General features: G+C 39.0%; 2 protein-coding genes across 22 annotated transcripts in view; one reads left to right on the top strand and one right to left on the bottom strand.

The window, feature by feature from the left end:
• Positions 1 to 18,506, bottom strand: part of LOC147583253 (uncharacterized) — a 77,314-nt gene extending 58,808 nt beyond the window's left edge. For 7 of the 19 annotated variants that reach the window (XR_015246871.1, XM_086695715.1, XM_086695723.1 and 4 more), the window contains exon 1: positions 1,928 to 13,619. Coding sequence is in view for 8 of the 19 variants with exons in the window: in XM_086695715.1 (XP_086551841.1) it covers positions 1,928 to 1,990 (63 nt within the window). In the remaining 11 variants the exon portion in view is untranslated. Of the gene's footprint in view, positions 1 to 1,927; positions 13,620 to 14,186; positions 14,289 to 17,446; positions 17,513 to 17,657 lie in introns of those variants that run through there. The other 12 variants (XR_015246895.1, XM_086695707.1, XR_015246904.1 and 9 more) reach the window with 11 other exon arrangements.
• A 260-nt stretch (positions 18,507 to 18,766) lies between these two features.
• The window catches only part of C1GALT1 (core 1 synthase, glycoprotein-N-acetylgalactosamine 3-beta-galactosyltransferase 1), a 42,489-nt gene continuing 34,190 nt past the window's right edge, over positions 18,767 to 27,065 (top strand). For 2 of the 3 annotated variants that reach the window (XM_086695673.1, XM_025929625.2), the window contains exon 1: positions 18,774 to 18,905. In XM_086695673.1, coding sequence (XP_086551799.1) covers positions 18,899 to 18,905 — 7 coding nt within the window. In that variant the 5' untranslated portion in view covers positions 18,774 to 18,898. Of the gene's footprint in view, positions 18,906 to 27,065 lie in introns of all 3 variants that reach the window. The other variant, XM_025929626.2, reaches the window with a different exon arrangement.

Genomic DNA, 27,065 nt, shown 5'->3' with positions numbered 1-27,065 from the left:
AAGAGGATTAATTCACATTGGGAGAAAAATGAATAATGCTACTTAAAGGTTTATATTTTGTCAGCAAATGAGCTTCTAAAGAGAAATTCAGTAAGCTTCAGAAAACTCTGGTTCCGTTTCTGGGCTCATCTATGGGCTATCTGTGCATCTTGGGCAAAACACTCTGAGACAGTTTATTCATCTTCATCTAAAATTTCCTGAGAACTAACATTCTCTGACTTCATATTTCTACCTCTCAGGTAACTAGCAATATGGATGCCTCTTTCCTTTTCCCTACCAGGTATATCCTGAAATTAATAAACTTATTCCTTAAACCATATATCTATACATCTATCCATTTGTTCAACTAACATTATTGGCAAGCTACATGCTCCTGAAATTTAGCTGAAGCATCTCTTATGATTTCTTGATTGCTTGCATCTTATTTTCTAGGTAGATCTTCCAGGGAAAAATATTCCATGAGTTCTTGTATGTTCACAACTACTTTGTTTTTGTGTACTTTATACTTAAAAGCAAATTTGCATGTGTATAAAATCACCATTTCATGTTTTCTTTCCTTGAGTATCTTAAATACGCTGCTCTATTATCTTATACTGTTGGATAAATCTGATGAAAATGTGATTTTTTTTTTCTTTATATATAACTTTGTCTTTATACCTGGATCTCCAGAGAGTGTTTTCTTTATTGTCTAGTTTTACAAGACTATGTCTTAGTGTTTACAATTCTGGGTTCATTCTCCAAGATTAATGGAGTGATCTTTCAATATAGATGTTCCAATTTTTTTTAAGAAAACATTCTTGTATTATGGAATTTTGCATTTGTCTTGTTCTATTACTTTCATTTACTTCCTTCAACATATATTACACTTATGTTGGATCTTCTTTCCTATCTTCTATTAGCTCTCATTTTTCTCTTGAATTCTTTCTTTCTCTCTCTTTCCCTTTCTTTCTTTCCCTTTCTTTCTCTTTTTCCTCCTTTGTAAACTATATTTCTCAATTTCTATTTCCGACAATGGTGGATTAGTTTGTCTCGGAACAATGTGATGGTATTTGAAGAATCCTCACTCAGGCAATGAGGATTTATGGGAACTTGCTCCAGAAAATAAAGGAATCTGAGAATAGCAGCTGAATAGATGAGAATTTGAGCAGATTTTTCACAGATTTAAGGGGCTTGGAGAAAATTAAAGTTCAGAGCCATGCAGTAAAAAGGGGGAACCTATAGATTTCAATTGGGACCAAAAAGGGACACATTATGTAAGTAAGGGTAAGCTGGAAAGACAGCAGCCCTCACAGTGACTTGAGCCCAGTTCTGAATCCTATCAATTCCCAATTGATGTTTAGTTGCCTCATTTCTCAGTTTCCTAATTATAATGTATGCTGTTCTTTTATAATTTTTGTTTTCTTAAGTTCTTTCAGATAATTCTATTATTTAGTTTTCATCTGGTGTTTGTTGTATATTTTCTAGAATATATTAATTACCCACTATTTCATCATTTAGCCCATTTTAAAAAATAACAGTAAATTTAGTGCTTGACAATATCATTTTCTGTTGTTCAAGTATAAACAAATCTAAGTGTTCCATGTCTTTAGAAAGTGATTTCCTTGTAGGGAATGGAGATGCACTATGGTAGTTTTCCTACCTTCACTGCTTGAGAGCTTTTTCCTCTATTGTTATTAAAGAATATAGGTAGGTAGGTAAAGATACAAATAAAGATATTAATAGCCTCTCTGCGTAGTCATACCCACTTCTGAGATCTGCCATCTTTGGAATCCTACCTTCCCCCAAAGTGTTTGATCCTTTTCTCCCATTTGCCCTAAGAGTTCCTGTCTTGCTCAGTTTGAATTCTCTTCACAGGAGCATTTTCCTTAGGACAGGAATTTTGTTAGATATTTTCTGAGTTCTTTGAGCATTTAAGCCACAGCAGTACCTTCTGATCTCTCCATAGTGCCTGAGTGTGTAGCTGTGCTCTTACTATTCCATGGGCACCCATAACTGGAACCTGGAATCTTCTCCTTTTCACTGTTATTCTCACAATATTCAACTTGCTGAAAATTCCATTCCACAAGGGACTCTCTCTCCTTTGGAGTATATCTTGGCAATTGCTGTACAGGTTTTCATTTACTATCTGAAACTATGAAAGCTTTCATAAACCAAAATGACATAAAGTGAGGAAGTAATTAGCATCGCTTATCTGGAAAACTTTTTAGAGTTTCCAGACCCCAAAAAATAACCTCTCTTAGGCTTTTCTGATACCTTTAAAGCACATCTTGCTAATGAATGCACAAAATAATTTGAGATAAAGCACAGATGCTCATTGATACAATTCAAAGCTATGGCAGCTTGATACTGAGGTACTAAGTATAGTTCCCTGGGAAGGAGCTTGGGGGTACCACTCTCACTGCTCTGGGTTCTCACTTTATCTATAAACACTGATTGCTATTTTTGCTTTTCACTTTTTTTTTTTTTCATAAAATTGAAAATCCTAAATAGATAAATACTTAAAAAAAAAAAAATAAAAACAACCTATGCATCATGAACTTGCCCTGACCTGAAGTCAAGATGGGCTTGTTTTTAAATCATGATACTATCAATCAAGCAAACATAGTCACTGATCCTTCTTTATTGCAGTGTTTTGCCTGGCTTCTAAGATTATAGTTACTTCCTAAGTAGTTTCTCCTCAACTTTGTTAAGTGTTTATTTAGCTTCCCTAGAAGTATTCTTTTGAAATATAATCAGCCTCTATCTCAGAGTTGTCCATATTCTGATATTGCTTTCATTTTCCTCACCAACTTCTCTTCAAATATGGCTTCCTTCATTACCTAACCTCAGATAGAGTGTGTACATATACATTCTGAACAACTTATTGAACAATTTATTCAATCAATGGGATTCTTCTTCCTTTAAAATCAGACTTTCATTTAAGAATTTCCTTATGCTACAATTGCTGTATTTTTTCCTCCTAGGCATGTTTCAAATTGTTCTTTATATTTCAGGAGCTTCAGTCAGAATGCCTCTTTTAATGTTCAGAGGACTTACTAAATCAAAAATGGTTTCCTCAAGTTAATATTGTATTAACTTGGCAGTAATTCTTTCCAAATGAAAATTGGCACATTCAAGCCTGTTACCCTCATACTGCTAGAACTGCCATATTCCTCTGATGAATAGAGGAAAATTACTATATTTCTCTGCAGTTTTGTAGACTCCCTCTATTCTTCAGAATTTATTTAAATGCCTCCTTCCTTTTCTCTAAAGAAATGAAATGAAATGGGGAATAGGAATGGGGAGAGTGGCCTCAAACCTCCAAGGAACCACTGCAGGGGTTCTGTAGTTGACTGGTTTAATTCAATCAACACTCTAACCTTCCATGAATATGTCCGATGCCCTAAGTTTTGTGTTGAACAGAAAAGATAAGTAAGAAATTAACCTCCAAGGGGGTATTAGAGTTAGATGTGGGTTAGGATCCTTATCTATATCTACTAACAGTTGACTTTAGTTAGCTATTTGATTTCTCTGAGCCTCAATTTCCTTATCTCAGTGTAAATCTACATGATACAGCTGTTGTGAAAATTTAACATATGTATAAAATCTTATATTATACATCCTTTATGTATTATACACACACATATATTTGTATATATGTGTACACATACATAATTTTTATAGCTGCTGTGTCAGGTAGGAATTTTATATATAGTTATGTATGTGGGAGGCAGCGCTCCATAAACGTTTGTTCTTTTTGGAGAATGTTACAATCTACTTGTAGTTTGATAACATTTCTTCCCCTTTTACCTCTCCCACACAAAACATAGCCTGTTGATTTTCTTAACAAAATGAATTAAAATTGATTAAGTTTTACGAGGTTTTAAGATTCCTCCGATCTCAAATTGTGTGACATTTGTGAAATGTATTGAAATGACCAGCAAGATTCTTGATCTGAAGTCAAAATCTTAAGGGGTTCAGGGGGTTTTTGAACTGTCTGAAATTGCATGCAAAATTGCCTAAGTCCGTGACTTAGGCATTTTTGGAAGGAGGCAGTTCATTGCTATCACCAGATTTTTAATGGGACTGAGAAACAAACAATATGTCAAGAATCATAAGGGAGTTATAAAATCACAGCTGGGACTCCCAGTAGATGGTATATACTTCAGGAGTCAGACACTGCCTATGCAATTTCCTTTTATAATGCTTAGCAAAGAGCCGGAAAGAGTTAAGAACTTAAACTTTTCTCCTAATGACAGTAATAATGACATGCTTTTCTCTACTAGGAAAGACAGATATAAAAACAAGAACTGAAAAATAAAAAGGAAGAGACTGAAAGCAGACAGACCAAACACCGAGGGCCGTGAAAGACCAGGAAGCAAAGAAAAGGAAGAAAAAAACAATCCCTCCAACAGGGAGGGATTTCCCACCCCCAACAGGAAAACAGACGAAGAGGGAAAGGGGGAGGAGGAAGAGGAAAGAAATAGATGGGAAGAGAAATAGAAATGCAAAGCAGAAAGTGATCTTTTTGTCAGACTGTGGTTAGTCTGTTCCCTTCCCTGCTGCCCCCTCCCCTCCACCAATAATCTCTCCAAAGCCTCCCTGGAGATCCAGTAGAAAAAGAAGGCTCACAGATTGAATGAAGGTGCATAAAATTATAATTTTAGTTCAGTTTGATCATAATGCCTTTTACAAGCCACCGTTTTACCTGAATTTTCTTTATCTGCAACATCTAGATAGTTAATGTTAGAAAACTAGAAAAAGTTCCCTGTCTCCATGTGAGCTGTATACCCAAAATTCATTTTAAGGTGATTCAATTCGAAGTATGCATTTTTCAACAGAAACAGTGTTAAAACATTATCAAAACAGTTTACAAAATGTATTTAACATACAGCAGAAGAAAAGGGAATTGGCCTTTTAGTCATCAGCTGGGTAAACTGGAGTATAACATCTTATTTCGGTTCTTACACTCTAGGGACCTTTGTATTCACCCATGTTGCTAAATTGGGGGGTATGTCTGCACTTAAAAGATAAAAGGCAGTAACACTATAAAAGGCAATTGGTACATGAGAAGCAAAACTAGCTAAATGTCCTGATCCCTCTTCTTTCCTTCAGCTCCTTCCTGCCCCACATGTGTGTCTTTCTTGCCCCCGTTATCTTTCTACATTTTATACTGGGCACAAATTCCACTCTCCTCATAGGACTGGAGTTCTGATTCTCCTGAACTCGGGAATTTTCTTTCTTTTTGTTTTTAAATGTTTATTTATTTTGAGAGAGAGAGAGAAAAAGAGAGAGAGAATGTGGGCCTGCGTGCACTAGCAGGGGAAAGGCAGAGAAGGAGAGGGGGAGAGGGAGAGGGGGGGAGGGAGAAAATCCCAAGCAGGCTCTGTGCTGGCTGCGCACAGCCTGACACGGGGGTGGGGGTGGTGGGGTGGTGGTGCTCAATCTCACAAACCAACCAAGAGATCTTCATCTGAGTCAAAATCAAGAGTTTGCCACTTAACCGGTTGAGCCACCCGGCGCCCCTGGAAGTTTCTATTGTTTCTGTATATCACCCTCACCTTTCATTTAGATATTCCAGGCTTCAACCAGAAAGTGTTACTTCCTTACTCAGCTTCCACCTTCCACCCTCATCTCCAAGCCCCTGCCATTTTCTTCCATCATTTATATCCTTGACAGAAGTCCAGTGTATAAGGGAGTAAGTAATGTTACCTTGATTGACAATGTTCTAGTACTTATATTAAATGGTTGAAGTAGGGTAGGGAGAGAGACAAAAATGCTACCCTGTTTTCTATGAGAAAGTTTAAGATCAGACTCCTTTTCTTAGGCAGAAAGTAAAAAGATGGATGTAGAGAGAGATATTTAGAAAAGGAGGAAAATAAAGATGGTCTTATGTGTCTCCTAGCCTGGATCCACTCAATAAGAGAAGACAAGTCCAACTCAAAGTAGAGGTAAGGCTTGACTCTAAAGAGGTTCTAGAGGATGGCCATATAAGCAACGCATTCCAGAGACAAAAGATTAAATAGAGGGTGCGAGCCCAAGGACATGGCCAAAGATGTGAGGTAGCTGCAGGAATTGTATCAGAGAAACCAGTTCCTGAGAGAACAGTGTTAACAGGTGACAGAGGGAGAGCTAAATTCTTCCCTTCAGTTTGGGCAGAACTGCCTCTGTGTATAACTACACTAATCAGCAGAAGAAATTAGTATTGAGAGAAAAATAATGAGCGATAATATACAATCAATTTAAATAGAGTTTAAGGAACAGTAAGGCTAGGGCTAAATACAGGAAAGCCACTTCTATTTCTACAATAATTTAATCATTACTGACTACTTCTACACTGACAGGTATTTTGTACAGACAATGGTATAACAGATTGAGAGTCTGAATTATTTGCAAGTAGACTATTAGTCAAGAAGACTTAGAACTAGAATTCTATTGACATGCAGCCACCCTCAACAGACAGAGATTCAAATTCCCAGAAATAGTTGCTTCTATTTTTGGAGGGTCATCCTAATCCATAGACTCGTGAGGCTCTAACCACTGGTGAAAAAAAAAAAGACTCAAATCACTTATCTCAACTTCTTTTCTTTAGAGATAATTGCTACCCCCTCCCTTTTTTTAAAGTTTATTTATTTATTTTGAGAGAGACAGAGACAGCACAAGCAGGGGAGGAACAGAGAGAGAGGGAGAGGGAAAGAATTCCAAGCAGGCTTTGAGCTGCCAACTGCGGAGCCTGATGTGGGGCTCAAACCCATAAGCCCTGAGATCATAGCCTGAGCCGAAACCAAGAGTCACTCAACCAGCTGAGCCACTCAGGTGCCCCTAGAGATAATTGACCCTTGGATGAAGATCATTTATGTGCATTTCAGTATAGAAATCTGTACAGTAAATATCTTTGTTTTCCAGTTAATATTTGCTACTAGGGGACTAAAAATGTGGCAATAAATTGAAATATTCATTGAAAAGATATTTCCTTTAAAAGTTGTTAGCCAATCCACTTATGTCATTATTATACTTGTTCATTAAAATAGCTACCATTTATCGAATACTTGAATATGGTAGGCCCTGTGTGAACATCCTCTCATTCAACTAACCCAATCACTATGAAAGATAGGCATCATTACCTCTCTTTTATAGGTGAGAATCATGAGGCTCAAAAAACAGCTAGTAAATAACAGAGCAAGGATGAGAACACATTTTATCTAATATCTATTACTCTATCAGGTTGTGTCACCATGGAAACATTAGAAAAACACATCAGGAAAAAAAAAGCAAAACTGTCTCTAGTATGTGATCTTTCAAGTGTTTTATTATTTTTGTTAATGTTTATTTATTTTTGAGAGAGAGAGACAGAGTGTGATCAGGGAAGGGCACAGAGAGAGGGAGACACAGAATCCGAAGCAGGCTCCAGGCTCTGAGCTGTTAGCACAGAGCCCCAAGTGGGGCTTGAACTCACAAACCCTGAGACCATGACCTGAGCTGAAGTTGGACGCTTAACTGACTGAGCCACCCAGGCACCCCCTCAAGTGTTCTTAAAATATGTGCGCAAGTGAATATTTTACTGAGGTTTACCTTAAGGAAAATATGGTCATAAAGAGGGCTGACATGCTGCAAGTATTTCAAAATTCTATCTATAATTAAATATGAAAAATTTAAAAACCAGTAATTGTCCAAGTCAACATTGAACAGCATGGTGAAATGATTATGGGCTCATTTGTGGACAGAGAACAAGACCGACAGGTTGCACTGGGTCTATTTGTCTTCATTTCTCACGTGGAACGCTGATGTCAATGCAGGAACTAACTCTAGGTAGGCAGGAGTCACTCAAAATTGTATCACCTATTGACCTTAGACACTTAAAAAAGGAGCTTGGATTTCAAGGGGGTTGAGAAACAACTCTCCTCTTGCTTTAGGTTTTATCATGGATGGGGGGAGGGGGCTCCCCAGGTAATAGACTCTGAAATAGACATCAGCATGCATAAAGTCTATTAGGAACTGCTTTTGAGATCAATGTCTGTGAGAGAGAAGAGAAGGAAGCAGGACTGTGCAGAGGAAGAAGTTGTGTGGTCTTTCTATGGAAGACTGTATTCTTGCAATGGCCCTAGGGAGTATTACAGGTTGAGGGTGGGAGGCTGGGTTTCCACACCCTCCTGTTGATCAGTCATTGCATGGGTGCCCTGAGAGGAATCGTGACCTTGAGTTAAGGCAGGTGTTTGCACCTGAGGCAGTTTCCTGAGAGGGCTGGGGTTGGCTGCTGGCAGCACTTCCAATAGCTAGGGGAATAAATTTTTCAGCCCTGAAGGGGGATCAGAGCAAAGCAATTGCAGCATCCATCTCAGGTTTGCTGCCTTTGATCACATGTCCAGTATCACTTTTATTATTTAAAGTATCTGGGGTAAGCCATCATAAAATGTCCCAAGAATTCCCAAGCCTGGTGAAGATTAACCTTGCCTTTAGACTTGAGACCTTCAGTAAAAGGACAAAATGGTGTCAGTTAGTTAGAACTTAGGCTTGTGTTTTTCTGTGAGCAAGGCAAGAAATCCCGGTAGTCAGTGAGAGAAAACGGCCAGATAACTGAAAAACAGAAGGCAGGTTAGGAAGTAGCTCAGACCAGGTTGTGCCCATCTGTCTGTGTGAGAGGATGCTAATCCTTGTACAAGCAGATCTGGGACTATATAAAGCTCTTTTGTGGGCTGGATTTAGCCCAAACATTGTAGTTTGCTGACACTTGATTTTTAAAATTAGCATTAAAAACCCAGGTACAGGAATCTGTTTGGTTTCATTTGCATTCAGTACCATAAGATCCGTGTGACCTTGGGCCATATCCTAAAGCTCCCTATGTCTCAATATCCTTTCTATTAAGTGGGTATAATAATAGTGCTGGCCTTACAGGGTTTAGAATAGTAGAGGATCCAAGTTAAACATCCAGCAGGTAGTCTGGCACTTAACAGGTATTCAGTAAGCAATTTTTGGAACTGTTATAGTTGTTATATCTGTTCTCGTACTGAGCTAACTGAATATTTTCTGTCAAAGCCACTATTAGCTCAAATTTTGGAGGCAATAGAATAAGAGAATAGTTTGAGTTGTCAAAATTGTAAAGCAAAAAAAAAAAAATGTAAAGCAATAATCAAGGAAAAGGTTGTATCAAGATTCTTTATACTATTCTTTCAACTTTCCTGTAAAATCTGAAATTATGTTAAAAAAAACAAACAACCCAAAGCTCTTTGACTTACCCTGCTGGGATTGTTTGGGATAGAAGCATGCATCTGGGAGCCTTGACACTGCTCGGTTTTATGTAATTATACCTTTTTAATTTAGCCCTTAATTTTTGTGAAAACAATCACTCTATTTCAGCTATGGTATGAGAATAAGAAAAATAACGTGTGTCCATATTTGGATTAGAGAGAAAAGGGCAACATCGTGTCCATGGAGTCCTGATAAGATACAAGCAGGGAAAATTGCAGTGAGAAGTCTCCTATAATGAGGTGGAAATGCGGGAAGAAAGACTCCAGAAAGACACATACTGCTATATTTGTTCTCATTTCCTTCTGGAGATATTTCTTTCTTGGAGAAAATGGATATTTATAAGCACCGACTGTATGCCAGGAACAGTAGTAGGTGTTTCACATGTTTTCTCACTAATAACAATCTCGTGGGGGAGAAATACTATTGCCATTTTACAGTGAGAAAAACTGAGGGTCAAAGAGAATAATTAGGTTTCCCAGGACCACACAGTAAGCAAGGGTGTAGCATGGGTTTAGGGTCAGAAACAATTGGGGTTAAATGTCCATCAGCAAGTGAACGGATATGTAAATTGTGGTATACCCTTATAATGGAGCACGACTCAGCAATAACAAGGAATGAACTATTGAACAAATCAACATGGTTTAGTTTCAAAGTAATTGTACTGAATGAAAAAAGCCAGATAAAACACACATTGTGTTCTTCCTATAAATTCTATTTATAGAATTCTAGAAACTGAAAACAAATCTATAGTGCAGGTCAGGTCAATGGTTGCTTAGAGATGAGGTAGAATGGGAAGTGGCAGGAGAACATTTGGGAAACCAGTTTCTTTATCAGTTGATAACACCTCAGAGGGTTGGTGTGAAGATGAAAAGAAACTAATGACTGAAGTGTTTACTATAGTGCCTAATATGACAGCAAGCATCAGAAATTATATAAATCCTAAACTCTGAGTTCTTCCTTCTTAGAGCTTTCTCCACTTCAAGTGGTAATGCTAGTCATGGTTACTTTTATTTATAGCTATACTTCAAACACATTGATCTTAAGCCGAAACACAAGATCTTTCCGTGAAACTAAACCATGACAAATTTTATGATTTGAGTTCAGGGACACCATCTCCTGCTGGGGGACCAGGCCAGAATCTTCTACATAAAAGCTATTTTATCTTAGAGCCAACAGTTTGTCCAACTTGTTGCCATTGTGCCCTTTGGCTCCAGAATTTTTCTTTAGTTCCTTTTCATAATTCTTTTTCTTTACTGATATTCTAATTTTGTTCATACATTGTTTTCCTCATTTCCTTTAGTTCTTTGTCCATTTTTTCCTATTAGTTCTTGGAGCATATTTAAGACAGCTGTTTTAAAATCTTTGTCTAGTAATTCCTCACAGATGGTTTTGTTCCTTTGAATTTGCTATACTTTGCTCGTATGTCTTGCAATGTTTTCGGTTAGACTAAACATTTGACTATAATAATGCAGTAACTAGAAGTCAGGTTCTTCCCCTTTCACAAGGTTCACTATGTTTTTCGTTGTTGAAGGCTGTAGCAGCCAGTTGATTTAAATGCCCTTCCCAAACTATTATTGTAGACTGTATTCCTTGCCATTGTGGTCACTGAAGTCTCTGTTCCTTGGCTTATGTTCAGCTAGTGTTGTAACAGAAATATCCTTGAATGCTTTGCAAATTGAATCTGAGCCAGGGCCCTCCATCAATTTACCAGATTTCACTGTACCAAGGGATCAGCCCAAGATGAAAGCATAGGGTCTTCTCGGGTGAATTCAGAGTATGTCTTGCCCTGAGCGTGCACATGGCTTTCTAAATCCACTTCCCCACCCCCCAACCCCTTCATATACATAGTTGCTTTTGAGCATCCTAATTTCCCAAAGAAACTTTACCTAGTTTTTGCCTTGGGCAGTCTGTTGTATGTTTCAACTGTAATCTCTGTCTCCAGTGTCTGATGATTGTTAATTCAGTGTCCAGTGTTTTCAAGCTTTTTCACCTGAGTTCTGAGTTAGGCAAAACAGGGCAGAATACTTTGCATCAGAGGCTGTCCCACATTAGTCTGCTCAGGATGCCATAACAAAATACCACAGCCTCGATGGCCTAGACACCAGAAATGTATTTCTCACAGTTCTGGAGTATATAAAGTCCAAAATCAAAGTACCAGCCAATTCACTTTCTGGTGAGGATTCTTTCTGGTTTGCAGATAGCTGCCTTCTGTGTCCTCACATGATAGAGAGAATGAGCTCTGGTGTCTATTCTTATAAGGGCACTAGCTTTACTGGATGAGGGTCTCACCCTCATGGCCTCATTTAACTTTTATCACTTCTTTACAAGCCCTACAATCACACTGAGGGTTAAGGCCCGAACATATGAATTTTGGGACATACAATTCTGAACAAGGTCAGTTTGCTCCCTTCAGAACCAGGGAAACAGTGGCACACTGGGAACACGGGTAGCTGCTATTTTTTTAGTGCTACACGTTAAGACTCTGCCTCTTTATGATTTCCGTGGCATTATGACTGCTGCCTTAAGACTATTGCCCCTTTAAAAGTATTGATATTGTAAGACTGTCCTCATACCGGGGAAAGAGTAGGGTAAAGACAAAATGACCACAAACTCTTCCTACTGTTTTGAGGTGAATTTTTCTTGATACAGTGCTCACTGAAACTTTAAAAAAAATTCTTTTTTCATGTTTATTTATTATTTTTGAGAGACAGAGCATGAGAGGGGAAGGGGCAGAGACATAGAGGGAGACAGAATCTGAAGCAGGGTCCAGGCTCTGAGCTGTCAGCACAGAGCCCAACGTGGGGCTTGAACCCACAAGCTGTGAGATGATGACCTGAGCTGAAGTCAGAGGCTTAACCAACTGAGCCACCCGGGTGGCCCTACAGTGCTCACTGAAACTTTTAACTGTTTTCTAGAGTTCTCACAAGATTGGGTCTGACCATTTCTGCTTATTTTTTGATGTTTCTGTGGGAGAGTGAGATTTTGGAACTTCCTACTCTGCCATTATGTTCTTCTTATGCAAAACACTGTAATTTTTGCATTTTTTCATAAGCCTTATGTTATTCTTCAGACCAAAGTTTTCACAAAGCTTTTCACTTCTTATTAATGAAAAGAACTATTTAGATCTCTCTTAACCAAAATGAGATTTATTAGAAATGTATTCTAAAGAATGGAAAAATTATCCATTTAAACTAACAACAAGAAACAAAGTATAATTTAATAGAAGAATACAGTGTAGGGATCCACAGAACTCCAGAGCAGTCAGGCCACTTGCAGTATGATGGCCAGAGGAAATCTGCACAAAGCTAGAAAGTGACTGTCTCCCCTTTCACTCCCTCTCTTCCCAGAGAAGATCAGGTAACCACAGATCAGGGTTACTACCCTTTTCAGATAGTCTGCTTCATTTCTCTCTCTCTCCAGAGTAGATTTCCCTTATCTTGGATTTACATGTCTGAGTTACAAGTCCCTCTCGGGACTATAGTTTTAGTGTTCGACAGACAGAAACGAAGACTTCTCTCCCAATTCCAAATTCTCAAAACAGAGAATCTGATTGATTCAGATTCCTCTGAGGATCAAAGTCTACCCAATCAGCTATGACCAGAATAGAGGAAGTGTCCTCTCATATAAACAGGACTATGGGGATTCAAGCTGTAGATGAGAATTGGAGCAAAAAAGATGAGGAAGAGGGTCCTTCTCAATGGATGAGCAGAAACCCAACAAAGTATCTATCACAATCCATTTTTAGATTTGTACACATTTAAATACAACTTAAAAGAAATGAGAACAAAAGTGTGCCACAATATGCAGCTAAAATGTGTAAGACATTAGTTCTTTACAATAAAAGAAGTAGTATACACACTTATAATTTACTGCTTAGGGATTTTAAACTAAAGCTAGCTTCACCTATTCCATTTACAACAAATGTGTCCTGCTTTTGTTGAACCACGAGGGAAAACAATTAAGGAATATTCTGATTCTTATCCCAGGGAACTTGAGGAACACAGGGTAAGTAATCCCAGAGAGCCTAATCTCATAAATTGAGAATCTTTCCCTAGATGACACAAGTTACTCAGTGCAACAGTGGCAGTCTCTGCTTTCAAACTAATATGCTGTGAGTTATGCTGAGTCCTCTTCCCATGAGGTTAAAAGTATTTCCTAAACTTTCTTTTTTCTCTTTATCACCTCGTCTGCTCCATTCTTCACCTTTATCCCCTTTACGTGTCAATCAATTTAGAAAATAACTCTAACGTTGTAGCTGCCTCAAAATCTTGGCAGATTTTGTGAAGATGTAGCTGTGAGAAATAAAAACTGTTTGGAATTGCTCTTTTAGTTTCCATAGGATGAAAATACTTTATCCTGGCAGGTATTTTCTTTCGTTTCCTTTCCTTTCTTTTTTTTTTTTTTTATTAAGATTTATTTATTTTTTTAAGTTTATTTACTTATTTTGAGAGAGAGAGAGAGAGCAAGCAGGGTAGGAGCAGAGAAAGTGGGGGGAGAGTGAATCCCAAGCAGGCTCTGCACTGTTGGCCCAGAGCCCAATGAGGGGCTCAGACTCACAAATTATGAGCTCATGACCTGAGCGGAAATCAACAGTCGGGTGCTTAACCAACTGAGCCTCCCGAGTGCCCCCCCCCCCCCCCCCAGGTAGTTTCAATATGAAACAAGAAGCCCTGTTGAAAAGCACACTCTCACCAGAAAAGACAGCTCTGTCCTTTTTTTTCTAGAGTTCTCCTTCCTATTCAAGTTAATAAAGATGGTAAGTAGCAGGGGTCATCCACAACTACAAATAACCTGATGTCTAGTTAAGCCGGTAGTTTCAACTGATTTAGAGTCATACTGAAGACCAGAAAGGAAGAAAGAATAATACAACAAAACACCCGGAATTTAAATAATTCATCCACTACATAACGAGGACTTGAATCTTACACTAAAGCTCTATCTTACTCATCTCACATATTTACCTCTGGGGTCATCCACACCACCAAACTGTGCATTGTCAACAACTGCATAACCTCTGATGCTCCACTGTATAAAGACTTTCCTGTGTGCCCAAGTCTTCCTCACTGAAAGAGCAAGATGTATATTCTATCATTTATTTTCTTGCTGTTGGGTGCAATTTTGCTCTAGGATAAATTCTTAGACTCAGACCAAATTATTGGTTAAATGTATGTTTATTACTAAGTATGCTTAACTACCACTGTTACCACAAAGAGGGGCACACACCCAACTGCAATTACAAATTAATTCATGAAAAGAAAAAGGAGGCAGTCATAATTATGTATTCTTTTTAAAGTGCAATAAATTTTCAACAGGCTAATAAAATGAGATCTGACATATAATAACCTACCATCCCGCCATACTCTTAAATCTTACTGCTTACTATGAATGATGCTAATATTTTATAAATGTACACAGTAAAATCAGTAATAAGTTATCACCTCTTGAAAGAAAAGTCTTCATGGTGTACACACCTAAAATATTTAATGCTTAATTGCTTAAAAATAAAATAGGATAGACCTCATGAGCCTAATGTAATTAAAAGAATGTCAATGCTTTTCAATTACATTGTCACATATAATGTGATTAATCACCTTTTGAGGCATGTTGGGATTATTTTCCCCAATTCATGGATAGGGAAATTGAGATTTAGAGAGTTTAGGTGACTTGCCATGGGCCTCTCAGCTAATCAGTGATAAAACTGGGAGCATTATCCAAGTCTCAAGGGTTCCACTGCTCTATTCACCACATGTTTCCTCCAGGGTTATCGATGTTTATATTGCAATAAGATTCACAAGTGATTTCTCTACGATCATGTCCAAAAACCTTATACAATACAGGTGTCAGGGATCAAAAATAATACCAGCATTTTATGTATCCCTTTAAAGTGAAAAAGATATATTCTTCTTCATCAAATTGCTTATTCATTCAAACAACAAATCATTAAACACCTATGTATGTGTCAGCCATTGTGCTAGGCTCTATTATACCCAGCTATATTAGTTATCTTTGCTCTATAACAATTTATCCCCAAATTTAATGGCTTAAAACAACAAACATATATTATCCTATAGTTTCTGTGGGCCAGGAATTTGGGAGCAGCTTAACTGAGTGGTTCTGGCTCAGGATCTCTCCTAAGGTCAGTAAAGATGTTGATGAAGGATGCAGTCATCTGAAGGCTTGACTAGGGTTGGAGCATGTGCTTCCAAGTTCACTTACATGGCTATCCTCAGGAGTCCTTGGTTCCTCAGTGGCGGTTGGCAAGAAACCTTAATTACTCATAATGTGGGCCTCTCTAAAGTTGCCTAAGAGTTTTGTGACTTGACAACCATCTTTCCCCAGCAAGCAATCCCAGAGAGAGAAGAAGAAAAAAGCTGGCATATGCTTTAAGATCTTCTCTAAGAAGTCTCACTACATCATTTCTACATTCTATTCATGAGAACAAGTCACTAAACACAGTCCAATCTCAAGGTGAGAGGAATTAAGTTCCACCTTTTGAAGGAAGAAGCATCAAAGAACTTGTGGACATATTTTAAGGCCACTATATCAGTGAATATAATTTAATTTACAGAAGTTAATCTAATTATTACAAAATGATTTGTTAACCTCATTATAACATGTAGATATTTAAAGGAAACTAAGTGTATTAAAGAGTGGCTTCTTTATAGTTGTTGTTTATTTGTTCCCATTTTGTGTCCTTATTTTTATTTCACCCTGTTAAAAAATTCTACATACAGTGCCAAATAAATTATGACTTGTCCTATCGTGTTGTATCAATTTGGAATTGTATTCAGTACTTATAACAGAAAACCCAAACAACAAAACCTTAAATAGGAGGGATTTATTTTCCCTCACATAACAACAAATCTAGAAATGGTCAGTCCAGAGCTAATAAGCTCACCCTCCAAAGCAATCACAACCCTGGTACCTCTGACTTCCTACACTATTAATACTGTGTGGGGCTTTGGTTATTATGGTTGAAATATGGATGCTCCACCTCCAGCATCATGTCACTGTTCCAGGTAAGACAACAAAAATAGGTACAGGTCCAATGGCTAAAAGGACATTTCTTCCATAAACTTTGGGCCTCTCCTAGCAATATCAATTTGCATTTTATTGAAAGGTCACATGGCCCGTCATGGCTTATAAGTAAAAAGAAAGTATTTTGGTTTAAACAACTAGCAGTGTCTACCACACTGCTCCAAGGAGCCTCAACACACATTATCCTGCTCCAACGAGCTTTGACACACATTATTGAAACACCACACCAGACAAACAAACATACTGTCCAAGATTTATCTGTTTCAAATGGGAGAATCTAGTCATTGTGAGTCTCATATATAAAGCATGTTTTTCAAAGTAACCACAATTTTCTTTTTTCTAGTTGATAACATTGAAGAATTGGCTGACATTAATGTCACTACTAGGAATCTGTCCAAGGAGATAATTATACAGTTGTGCAAAGGTACGTGCAAAAGGAAGTTCATCAGAGTTGTTCATAATATCAAAAATTTGGGTGAAAAAAACAAAATATCAATAGAATACTGGTTAGATAAGTGATAGTACATGCAATTAACAGGCAACGCAACTTTTAAAAATGATGTTAATCATGATATATTGTTCAGTGAAAAAAGAACTGTATAAGATCCAGTTTATGAAATATTGTATTTTTATGTCTTTATGTGTTTTTCTTTATATCTGGAAGAATGTAACACATTTTTAAAACTGCTTATCTGTGGGTTATTTTTTTTATTTGTTTGAATAACTATGTATGGTTTTCATACAAATAACAGCTATTTTCAAAAATACCCAATAGGATGGGAGGGGCTGACTTGATCTAGTTTTTGTCATATCAATATTACTTCCTGCCAGTAATTTTCTTAGACATGCAATGGCTGAACTTATCTTTTTGGAATGGTTTCTTATCTTTGCTCAATGGAAAAAGCAAAGTTATTTCTTACTCATTAAAAATTTCAGTACAATTAAACATTTTTTTCAATAAAATTAAAATTAGGTAAGGTATCTTGAGTTTTTGTTTTGCTTTCTGTTTGGAAGACTGCGACCTCTGGAAGGGTCTCCTTTTCCTGTTTCACAGTAGTTGTGGAAAGGAAGGGGGTAAGGCTGGGCAATTAACCATACACAGGTTGGGAAAGAGAGAAGAGAATACAGGTAAGGGTGGAAGGGAAAGAAGTCTGGACAGATGGGTGGGGAAAAGAGTACTAACCTGAACATCAGGATACTTGCACCTCTAAAATAGTCTATCAGTTTTTCTGACCTCAGTTTTTCTCATCTGAAAAATAAAAGGTTTAAATAAGAATCACTAGATGTGCTTCAATTCTTTTGTAAGATCTCTTTGGATCTATTAACGGCATATCATGGCAAACTCCAGTAGAGCTGAATCTAAACAAATTAAAGGAAAAAGAACAAGAACTTACATACATTGCTCCGTATTTCTCCCAGGCATGTTAAGTAACTTGCCAGGGTTGCACAGCAAATAGGAGGAACCAAGATTGCAGCCCAGAGCCTACACTCCTAAAGGCTTTACTGAAAGGCACTTAAGAACTGACTGAGGAAGGCGTTTAAAGGAAGCAGGATAGCTTTCTTACCCTCAAGCTAAGGCCTTGTAGACAGAGGATGGTTAAAGCCAAGACTTTATCCCCACCTCCTGACTGCTGTGGGGGTTGTCTCAGTGGCTCACAGGCTCCTCCCTCTAATCCAAAAACAGCTTTCTGATTCAAAGTCCTTTGGCCAACGAAAAGAAAGAGGAGTTTTACAAAGCGCTAAGGAAGCGCTTCCTGTTATTGCCTGGCAGCACTGAAGTAATGACAGAACCAAACCGCGTGTGCTACAGAAGGCTTTGTGGTACCACTATGTTTTCAACCCTTCCGGGTTCACACATCTGGTTACCCAGCACCCGTTTGCATATCTCATCTTGCCGTATTTCCTTTCATTAAGGACAGAGAGATACTGACTACAGAGAGTACGGGGTGGGTGGGTGGGTGAGTGGGGGACAGGAGAAAAAAGAACGGGAAGCAGGCTAGAGGCCAAAAGACTTCTGCAGGGTTAGAGCCTGTCCCTCACACAGAGGTCCCTCAGGTACCTCCAGCTTCAGTCCCTGCAGTTTCACTGCTTAGTCTCTGTCAAGGTCCGGAAGCTAGTGCAAAACCAGCACCAGGACCAGGAAGGAGAAGCCCAGCAGCGAGGAGCCGCAAGTGGGCAGCGACTACTGCTCATAGAAGACCCGACTTCCCAGACCCCTTCGCAGAAGGGCGGGGCGTGAGCTTGGCGGCCAATCTCCGCGTCCGCACGTCGCCATAACCCCGCCCCACCCTGCCCCCTCTCGCTCCGCCCTTCCCTGGGGCTGGTGCGGCGGCAGAGACGTCAGCGCTAGGAGACCCCTGGGTGGCGGCTGCGCCGTCGGCGGGCCGCGGCCTGGACGCGCTGCGGGGAGGGGCGGAGCGAACGGGCGGGAGCGCGAGCTGGGTCCGCCTCGGCAGCCGCCGCCGCTGCCGCTGCCGCCGCCGCCGCCGCCGCCAGGGAATAATCTGGGCGGCAGCGGGCGGCCCCCGCTAGCGGCCACGAGCCACTTCTGCCGGTGCCGGGAGGAGCTAAGGTTGCCGGTCTCCTGTCGTCCCCCTCTCCGCCCCCCAGGAGGGGCGAGAGGGAGCCGCGGCTGATGTCAGGTACGGCCGGCGGAGGCGCCCTCAGGCTGCGGGTCCAAGGTCTCGACTCCCTTCGTCCTCCCAGCGCGGAGTGTGCTTTTGGGGGAGCGTGGAGGGTGGAACCAAACCCGGGCGCAGCCAAACAGGTGTCTCGGGGTCGCCGCCGGGGCTGGGGACTTGGAGCTGCTGAGGGAGGCGCGGGGCACTTCCTCCTCCCGGCGCCACTGTGAACTGCCATTGGGGCAGCCTGCCCACCGGGCCGCTATTTTGTTGACGAGTAGCCTCCTCTTGGTGGTGGGTTCTTCCTTTCTGCCCTCTGGGGCCCCTCACCTCCTCTTCGCGCGCTGCCCGCCGTCGGGCGGCGGCAGTGAGACTCGAGCTGCGTCTCGGTCGCGGCGGGATCACTTAGCGGTCCTGCCCGCCGGGCGGTCCCTGCCCCGCCCCCCTCCTCCGACCTGTGGGTCCGGCCGGACTCGGGGCTCAGGTGTGGCCACATTCATCGAGAGCCGCCGGGCTGCCGGGCAGCGCGAGTGCCGGGCGAGCGAGCGTCTTCCCCAAGTGCCGGGGGGACTTCCTCGGGGCTTTCCTGGATCATCAGGTTTGTGGCTGATTTATTTTTTAAAATTTCACTGCCTCTGGCAAAGTGAGCTAGCCAGGTGTGTTTGGCTCACTTGCACGGTAGAGAAGGAGGCAAAGAGTTTATTTCTCCACCCCCGGCACCCCCTCGCGAGTGTGTGAGTAGTAGGTGCTGACAAGTTGGCCATACGCCTTCGAATTTGGATAAATTATATACTCTTAAAAGAAGAATGTAATTTGGGAGTGGGGATTTATTCTTCCCTAGCTCTTACTCTCCTCTTATTATTTTTTAAAATAATAAACAAGAAGGCACCACATGCTCTGGAAAAGTTGATTGGATTTATATCTAGTTTTCTCAATTCGTTATAGATATTGTAGTATATCTTTTTAACGCTTTTCGGGTTGGAAACTATTACGCTAACCATGACTTGACTTCAGTATGAATTAAAAAGTTAGTTATAAAGGTAGAACTTTAACACGTTAAAGTGAATAATTAGGCCAAAGTGACCTGGACAGAAATATGCTCATTTACTAAAAGTTAAGCAGAGAATATAGATAGCTTGGCCTGGGTGCCAGGAACAAGTGTTGTGCTCAAGTTCAACTTGTTTAATTCTGGTGTAGGTTTAGACAGTGGGAACTTGAATTTTTAGGAGATATTTAAACAACTTTCCATACCCTTATCAGATAAATGTCAAGTGAGCCTTATGCACATGATGCTGTGTGTTCTGAGTATTGAATATAGTAAACTATACTTATTTTGTTTTCCACTAGCTAGTATATATTGATGTGCAATTTAAGTGAATATAAAGTTTTAAGTTACCAAACAGTTAACTCTTTTCACCATATGTTAAGTAAAACAGTGATTTAGTAAGGAAAGTATGACTCATTTAAAATCTTCGTAGGAAAGGAGCATGGTTTTTAAGTACTGGTGGAGAACTATTAAAAATCTCTCTCAAATATGTCTGTAATTTGTGTTTTTCTGTATCTTCTTATTTAGGCCTCAGCGTTTAAACAATATTTTGTGGTTAATATTCATAGATAGGATAGATACAGTTTTTCTTAAATATGCTTTTTTTTTGGTATAGATTATACTAGTCTGTATTTCTGAGTAAATTTAATATCCAGAAATTCTTAGTTATCACAAACTTGTTTAGTGGTACATATAATGAATTAATTTTCACCCAGTCATAGAAATACAAAAGTGTGTCGTTTAGGCATATGCTGTTTACTATTTGTATATTGATTTTTGCTCCCTAAGATAAAAATTGCATTTTACAGCTTATAGATTTTGTAAACCATGGTAATTTAAAATAGAGCCTTTGTGTGATGAAATTATTGATTGGAATTCTTGTGACATTGTAGCTGTAAACAAATGTTAAATGGAAAAGGGACAACTTGGTGAAATTCATTTCACATTCATTTAAAATTTTAAGCTTCCTAATACAACCATATTACTTTTAGAACATTTGTTGAGATTTGAATAAAGACGCTAGTGTACCAACTATAACAAGGTGGGAAGAAAAGTATGACAAAATTTTTTTGCTCCAAATTCATTACGATTAAGGTCATTCTTTTAAAAGAAGGAAGAAAGAGAAGAAAGAAAAGGAATATTGTTCTACAAAAAAGAAGTTGGCATTTTATCTTAAAATGTAAATGTATATCGGGGCGCCTGGGTGGCTTGGTCGGTTAAGCGTCTGACTTCGGCTCAGGTCATGATCTCACGGTCTGTGAGTTCGAGCCCCGCGTGGGGCTCTGTGCTGACAGCTCAGAGCCTGGAGCCTGTTTCAGATTCTGTGTCTCCCTCTCTCTCTGCTCCTCTCCTGTTCATGTTCTGTCTCTCTCTGTCTCAAAAATAAAATAAAATGTTAAAAAAAAATTAAAAAAAAAATCTAAATGTATATCTAATGTGTACTTAAATTTTCACTTTGCAACTAATTCGAATGGCCAAGGAGAAAATACATACCAAAATCTATAATGTGTGAATAAAAGAAGTGTCCCTTAGAGAAAAATATATAAAGAAGTTGATATTTGTTAAATAGAGATGCCTGTAAGAAAGTGGGAGAAACCAAAAAATCTGAATAATTTATCTAGAACCTGTAGTATGAGCTGCCTTGCACATTGAAGGCACATATTAAAGGCAGGAAAAAGCAATATTAGGTTGGTGAGATTCTGAAATGGGAAACCTGGTTAGTTTACAACTAAAGCTATGCACGAAAACATTTGAACTGGTGGAAATTAGATACAGCCAAATTTGAAATTATATATGGTTTGGTGTAGTAATTTGCATTCTTGGTCCTTGTATTATTTTCCTAGGGGTGCCATAACAAAGTATGGCAAATTGAGTGATTTAAAACAATAGAAATTCATCATCTCCGTTCTTCAGGCTAGAAGTCTGAAATCAAATGTTGGCAGAGCCATGGTCTCTAGATTGTAGGGGAGAATCTGTTCATGTCTCTGAGCTTCTTCTGTCACTGGCAGTCCTTCGTATTCCTTGACCTGCCACTATATCACTCCCCTCCATTCTTTCTGTGTCTGTATCTCTTCATATGGCATTCTCCCTTTTTTTATAAGGATACCAGTCATATTGGGTTAGGGTCCACCTTGATGACTTCATCTTAACTTGATTACATCTGCAACGACCCCATTTCCAAATAGGTCACATTTATCTTTTTACAGTGTTCAATAAATTTTTAGCACCATAGGGCAGACCAAATCAGAGGGTGTGGTGGGAACAGAGTAGGGACATCTAAATTTACTTATTTATCATTTACTTATCTCACTGCTGACTCAGAACCAGGTTGTAGAGGGAAAACAAACAGACAAAAATCTCTGTCCTGGAGGAGCTTATATTCTAAAATGTTGGTTCTCAAAATGTCCCTGGATCTGCAGCATCAGCATCATCTGGGAACTTGTTAACAATGCAGATTTTCAGGCTCAACGCCCCCCTCCCCCCGCCCCCACCAGACCTCTTGTTTCAGAAACTGTTTTAAAAAGACTTTCAGATGATTCTGATGCAGACTCAGATTTGAGAATCAATGAACAAGATGGAGAAAAGAGACAATAAACAAGGTAAGTAAAATATGTAATATATTAGACTTTAGTAGGTGCTGTGGGTAAGAATAGGGAAAACCCCCTGAGAAGTAAAGGCCTGAAGGAGTTGGGGAGTGAGCCATGTGACTATGTAGATGAGTTGTGTTCCCAACAGAACAGCAGGGGCAGAGACCCTCATGTGTTTGAGGAACAGCAAGGAGTCCAGAGAGAACACAGCAAGGGAAACAGTAGGTTGAGTTGATGAAATTTGTTTGTTTGTTTTTGAACTGTAGAAACCAAATACTAGGAGGAGATATCAGAGAAAGAAGAGTGAGGATAGGATGGCAGACCGTTCAGGTTCATCTTACTGGTTTTGGCTTTGTCTCTGAGTGAGACTGAGAAGACCCTGAAGGATTTTGAGCAAATGACTAATGTCTTTTTAAAGGGATCACACTGGTGAAATGGACTGGTAAAAATGGATTGAAGAAAGAAGGCTGTAAAGGGAAAAGTTGATTAGGATCCAGTTACACTAGTCGAGAGAGAAAGAGGGAGGGTGAGGAGAAGGAAGAAAAGGAATGGTAGGGTGGTAGGACTAGGGTGGTAGCAGTGAAGAGGTTAGAAGATGAAAAACATATAGGACTGTAGTGAAAAATAAGGTTTTTTCCTGCCTAGTTACTTCAGTCACTGAGTTGCCTGCTTCAAAGTTAACTGATGTTACAACTAGTCTTTATATATTCTTCTTTAGATATTTTATATATATATGATAAACAGGTTTTAACAGGTTAGTAGAGTGGTTCTTAACTGGAGCTGATTTTGTTGCTTGGGACAGTTGGCAATGTCTGGAGACCTTTTTAGTTGTCCCAACCAGGGGGAGTGCTACTAGTGTCTGGTGAGTGGAGGCCACAGATACTTCTAAACATCTTACAGTGAACAGGACAGCCACCACAAGAGAGAATTATCCAGCTCAAGGTGTCAGTTGTGTCAATAAAAAACACCAGCTTGATGGGACTTAGGTTGAGGCACAGATAGTGAAGGGAAGACAGTATTGTGTAGACAGAGGAGACAATAGGAATAGAGGAGCCCACTGCATTGGGATGTTTAGTGAGCTGTATAGGTAGTTCAGGATTACTGAAGAATAAATTATAAGGCATGGGGTATTGAAATATGAGCCTGGAAATCTGGACAGAGTCTAGATCAAGAAGAGCCTATATATATCATGTAAATTAAAGATGCTTAGTTTTTTTCTTATAGGCAGTGGGGCTCCATGGAGAATTCATGGAGTGACTTGGTCAGCTTTTCATTTTAGATAGATCATTCTGGGGGCACGTAGGTGGTTCAGTAGACCTGATTTCCGCTCAGGTCATGGGTTCCATGCTGGGCATGGAGCCTGCTTAGGATGCCCTCTCTCTCTCTCTCTCTCTCTCTCTCTCTCTCTCTTTGTCTCTCTCTCTCTCTGTTTCTTTGTCTCTGTCCCTTGTGCTGCACACTCTCAAAAAAATATAAAAATAAATCTTTATCTTACACAGTTTTAATGACTGAAATTGTGTTATGGGAGAAAATAGTTTTGAAAGGGTGAAATGGACATCATCTCTTTGTTGTAAAGTAAAAGATGCACATATGTATAACCTGATATGGACATTACCCTTTTTGCAAGATACACAGAGAGATGGGAAAGAAAATGTATTCTTTTTTGTGTAGACATTTTTTATCTATGGTTTTAGTTTGGGTTTTTACATTTATTTTCTTTACATTTCTCTTATTTAAAAAGTAGCTACTACACATTACTGGCAAAAAAAATCATAATCTGCCAAATGTGCAAAGATTTTCCTTAGCACATGTAGATCATTGTTTTTGACAGCTGCAGAGTATTCTGTGGTATGGATGTACCTTGTTTGTTTATTTAACTAGTTCCTTATCAACAAGCAAACATCTTACAGCAATGGCTGCCATGAACATTTTTGCAGACGACTTTGTTTTTGTCCATAAGAGAAATTTAAAAAAAAAATTTTTTTTAAGCTTATTGATTTATTTTGAGAAAGAGAGTGCAAGTGGGGGAGAGGCAGAGAGAGAAAGGGAGAGAGAGAATCCTAAGTGGGCTCTGCACTGTCAGTGCAGAGCCCAGTGGCAGGGCTGGAACTCACGAACTGTGAGATCATGACCTGAGCCAAAGTTGGACGCTTAACCAACTGAGCCACCAAGGCACCCCCATAAGAGAAATTTCTGATGATGAAATGGTGGGCCAGGTCATACTCATTTAAACATTTTAAAATATATTGCCAAATTGTCCTTCCAAAAGACGGTAAATATGTGTATTGTGAGAAAGAATGCAGGAGTGCCAGTTTTCTCTACCATGTCATTACTGTGTGTTACTAAACATTTTTACCAGTATGATAGGTTAAAATACTATCTCTGCATTTGATTTAGTTTTCTTTAATGTGAATTTTTTTTTTCCTTTGAGAGAGAGAGCCAGGGGGTGGGGAGTGGTGGCGAGAGGAAGGGGGAGAGGGAGAGAATCTCAAGCAGGTTCCACGCTCAGTGTAGAGCCTGATGCAGTGCTTGATCCCATGATACTGTGATCATGACTTGAACCGAAATCGAGTTGGATGCTCAACCTACTGAGTCACCCAGGTATTCCTCTTTAATGTGGAATTTGAATATCCTTGACCATTGTATTTTCTTCTCTGCAAATCCTTTGTTTTCTTTATTTGTTATTTTATTTTATTTTTTAATTTTTTAAATGTTTATTTTTGAGAGAGACAGACAGTGAGAGTGGGGGAGGGGCAGAGAGGGAGGGAGACACAGAATCTGAAGCAGGCTGCAGGCTCTGAGCTGTCAGCACAGAGCCTATGTAGGGCTCGAACTCACGAACTATGAGATCATCACCTGAGCAGAAGTTGGACGCTCACCCAGCTGAGCCACCCAGGTGCCTGTTTTAACTTTATCTGTTTTTATATTAATCTTTTGTCTTTTTTGTTATGATACTTCTTGGCAATTTTGCTGTACAGTTTTTTTTTTTTCAACATTTTATATAGGAACATGTCTTTGAACCAGCAGTTTCATTGCCAGAAATTTAATCAATGAATAATTTCACTTTTCCTATAGTCATAGCTTCTGAGTTTTGAGAAGATCTCAATTCATGGTACAAAAATGATAAAGTGGGGTGCCTTGGGTGACTCAGTCAGTTAAATGTCTGACTTTGGCTCAGGTCATGATCTCATGGCTTGTGTGTTTGAGCCCTGCTTTGGGCTCTGTGCTGACAGCTGAGAGCCTGGAACCTGCTTCAGATTCTGTGTCTCCCTCTCTCTCCACCCCTCCCCCCCACAAAAATAAACATTAAACGAAGTTTTTAAAAAATGTAAATGATTTTTTCTTCTAGTTTTGTTTTAATTTCATTTTTTTAGAATATTGAAATTTTAGAAACATTTGGAATTTGAAAGAAAGTAGGTATTCAACTGGCTGCTTTTTATCTTTTTCCTGAAAGATTATTTCAGTATCATTACTTGACTAAGCCATCTTTTTCTTGATTTAAAATAGTATGTATATTATATATTAAATTTCCATACATAGTTGGTTTTTTTTGTTTTTTGTTTTTTTTTAAATAAACCCTTTATTTTGATCCGGTAAAGACCACCAGGGTTATATATCTTTAGGCTGACAAAGGTTAATTAACTTGCATCTGTGAGGGAGACCACACACCAGAAGAACTGTCAGCATTTTACTAAATAAAGAAGGGATAGGGTTATTATAGGATTTTGGACAAGGGTGGAGTTTAGACAAAATTTAAATGAAGCAATATTTGATAAGTTTGAAGTACAGCAAGGCTGTGATGTCAGGGGGTTAATTAACATCAGGCTGGGCTGAGAAGCAAACTCAAAGTCCTATTTCCTTAGAGACTACACAGTTAAGATAAATGTGGAATGCTGTGTCTGGGATACCCTATCTGAAATTCTGAGTTGGAAATTAAGCCTGTTGCTGTTTGATTAATGATCTATCATCCATACAAGAATGGGATGTTCCAGTCTCACTCATATACTTTCAGATAGCTTAGTTCTGACAGTGTGGTTGTAAAGAAAAGAAGTCTCTCAGCACTGTCTGTAGTACTAATTAATAAGCATTAAAAATTTTTTTTCTTTACAGATTCATAGATAAATTGATATGTCTGTTCAGCATGAATATCAAGTTGTTTTAATTACTATATAACTGTTTATTGTAGGTAATATATTTTACTCTCCATACTGCCGTGTTCCTTTCAGGAACTTCCCAGTTATACTCACATATTTATTTTTCAAACGTTAAGAATAACTTTCTACCACAAAAGTCTTGTATTTTAAGTGACTCCATTAAGCTTAGTCTGACCCCACACCCCTTTCCAGAATTTCCCCAGTATATTCTCATGCTTATTTTTACAAAGCTTTTAAATGTTTCTTACCGAGTTATTTAACTTTTTTAAATCATCTTGTATTTTAGTTTGGATGATGTTACATACATAGATTAATTTGGAGAAAATCGGCATTGTTATCATTGATTCTTTTTTTCCCAATGTTTTATTGTGATAAAGTACACATACAATTTAAC

Source organism: Puma concolor, chromosome A2 (assembly GCF_028749965.1).
Source record: "Puma concolor isolate L17-30 chromosome A2, mPumCon1.1.hap2, whole genome shotgun sequence".
NCBI lineage: Eukaryota > Metazoa > Chordata > Mammalia > Carnivora > Felidae > Puma > Puma concolor.
Note: the sequence above shows the minus strand (reverse complement) of the source record. Positions and strands in the feature narration are given on the sequence as shown.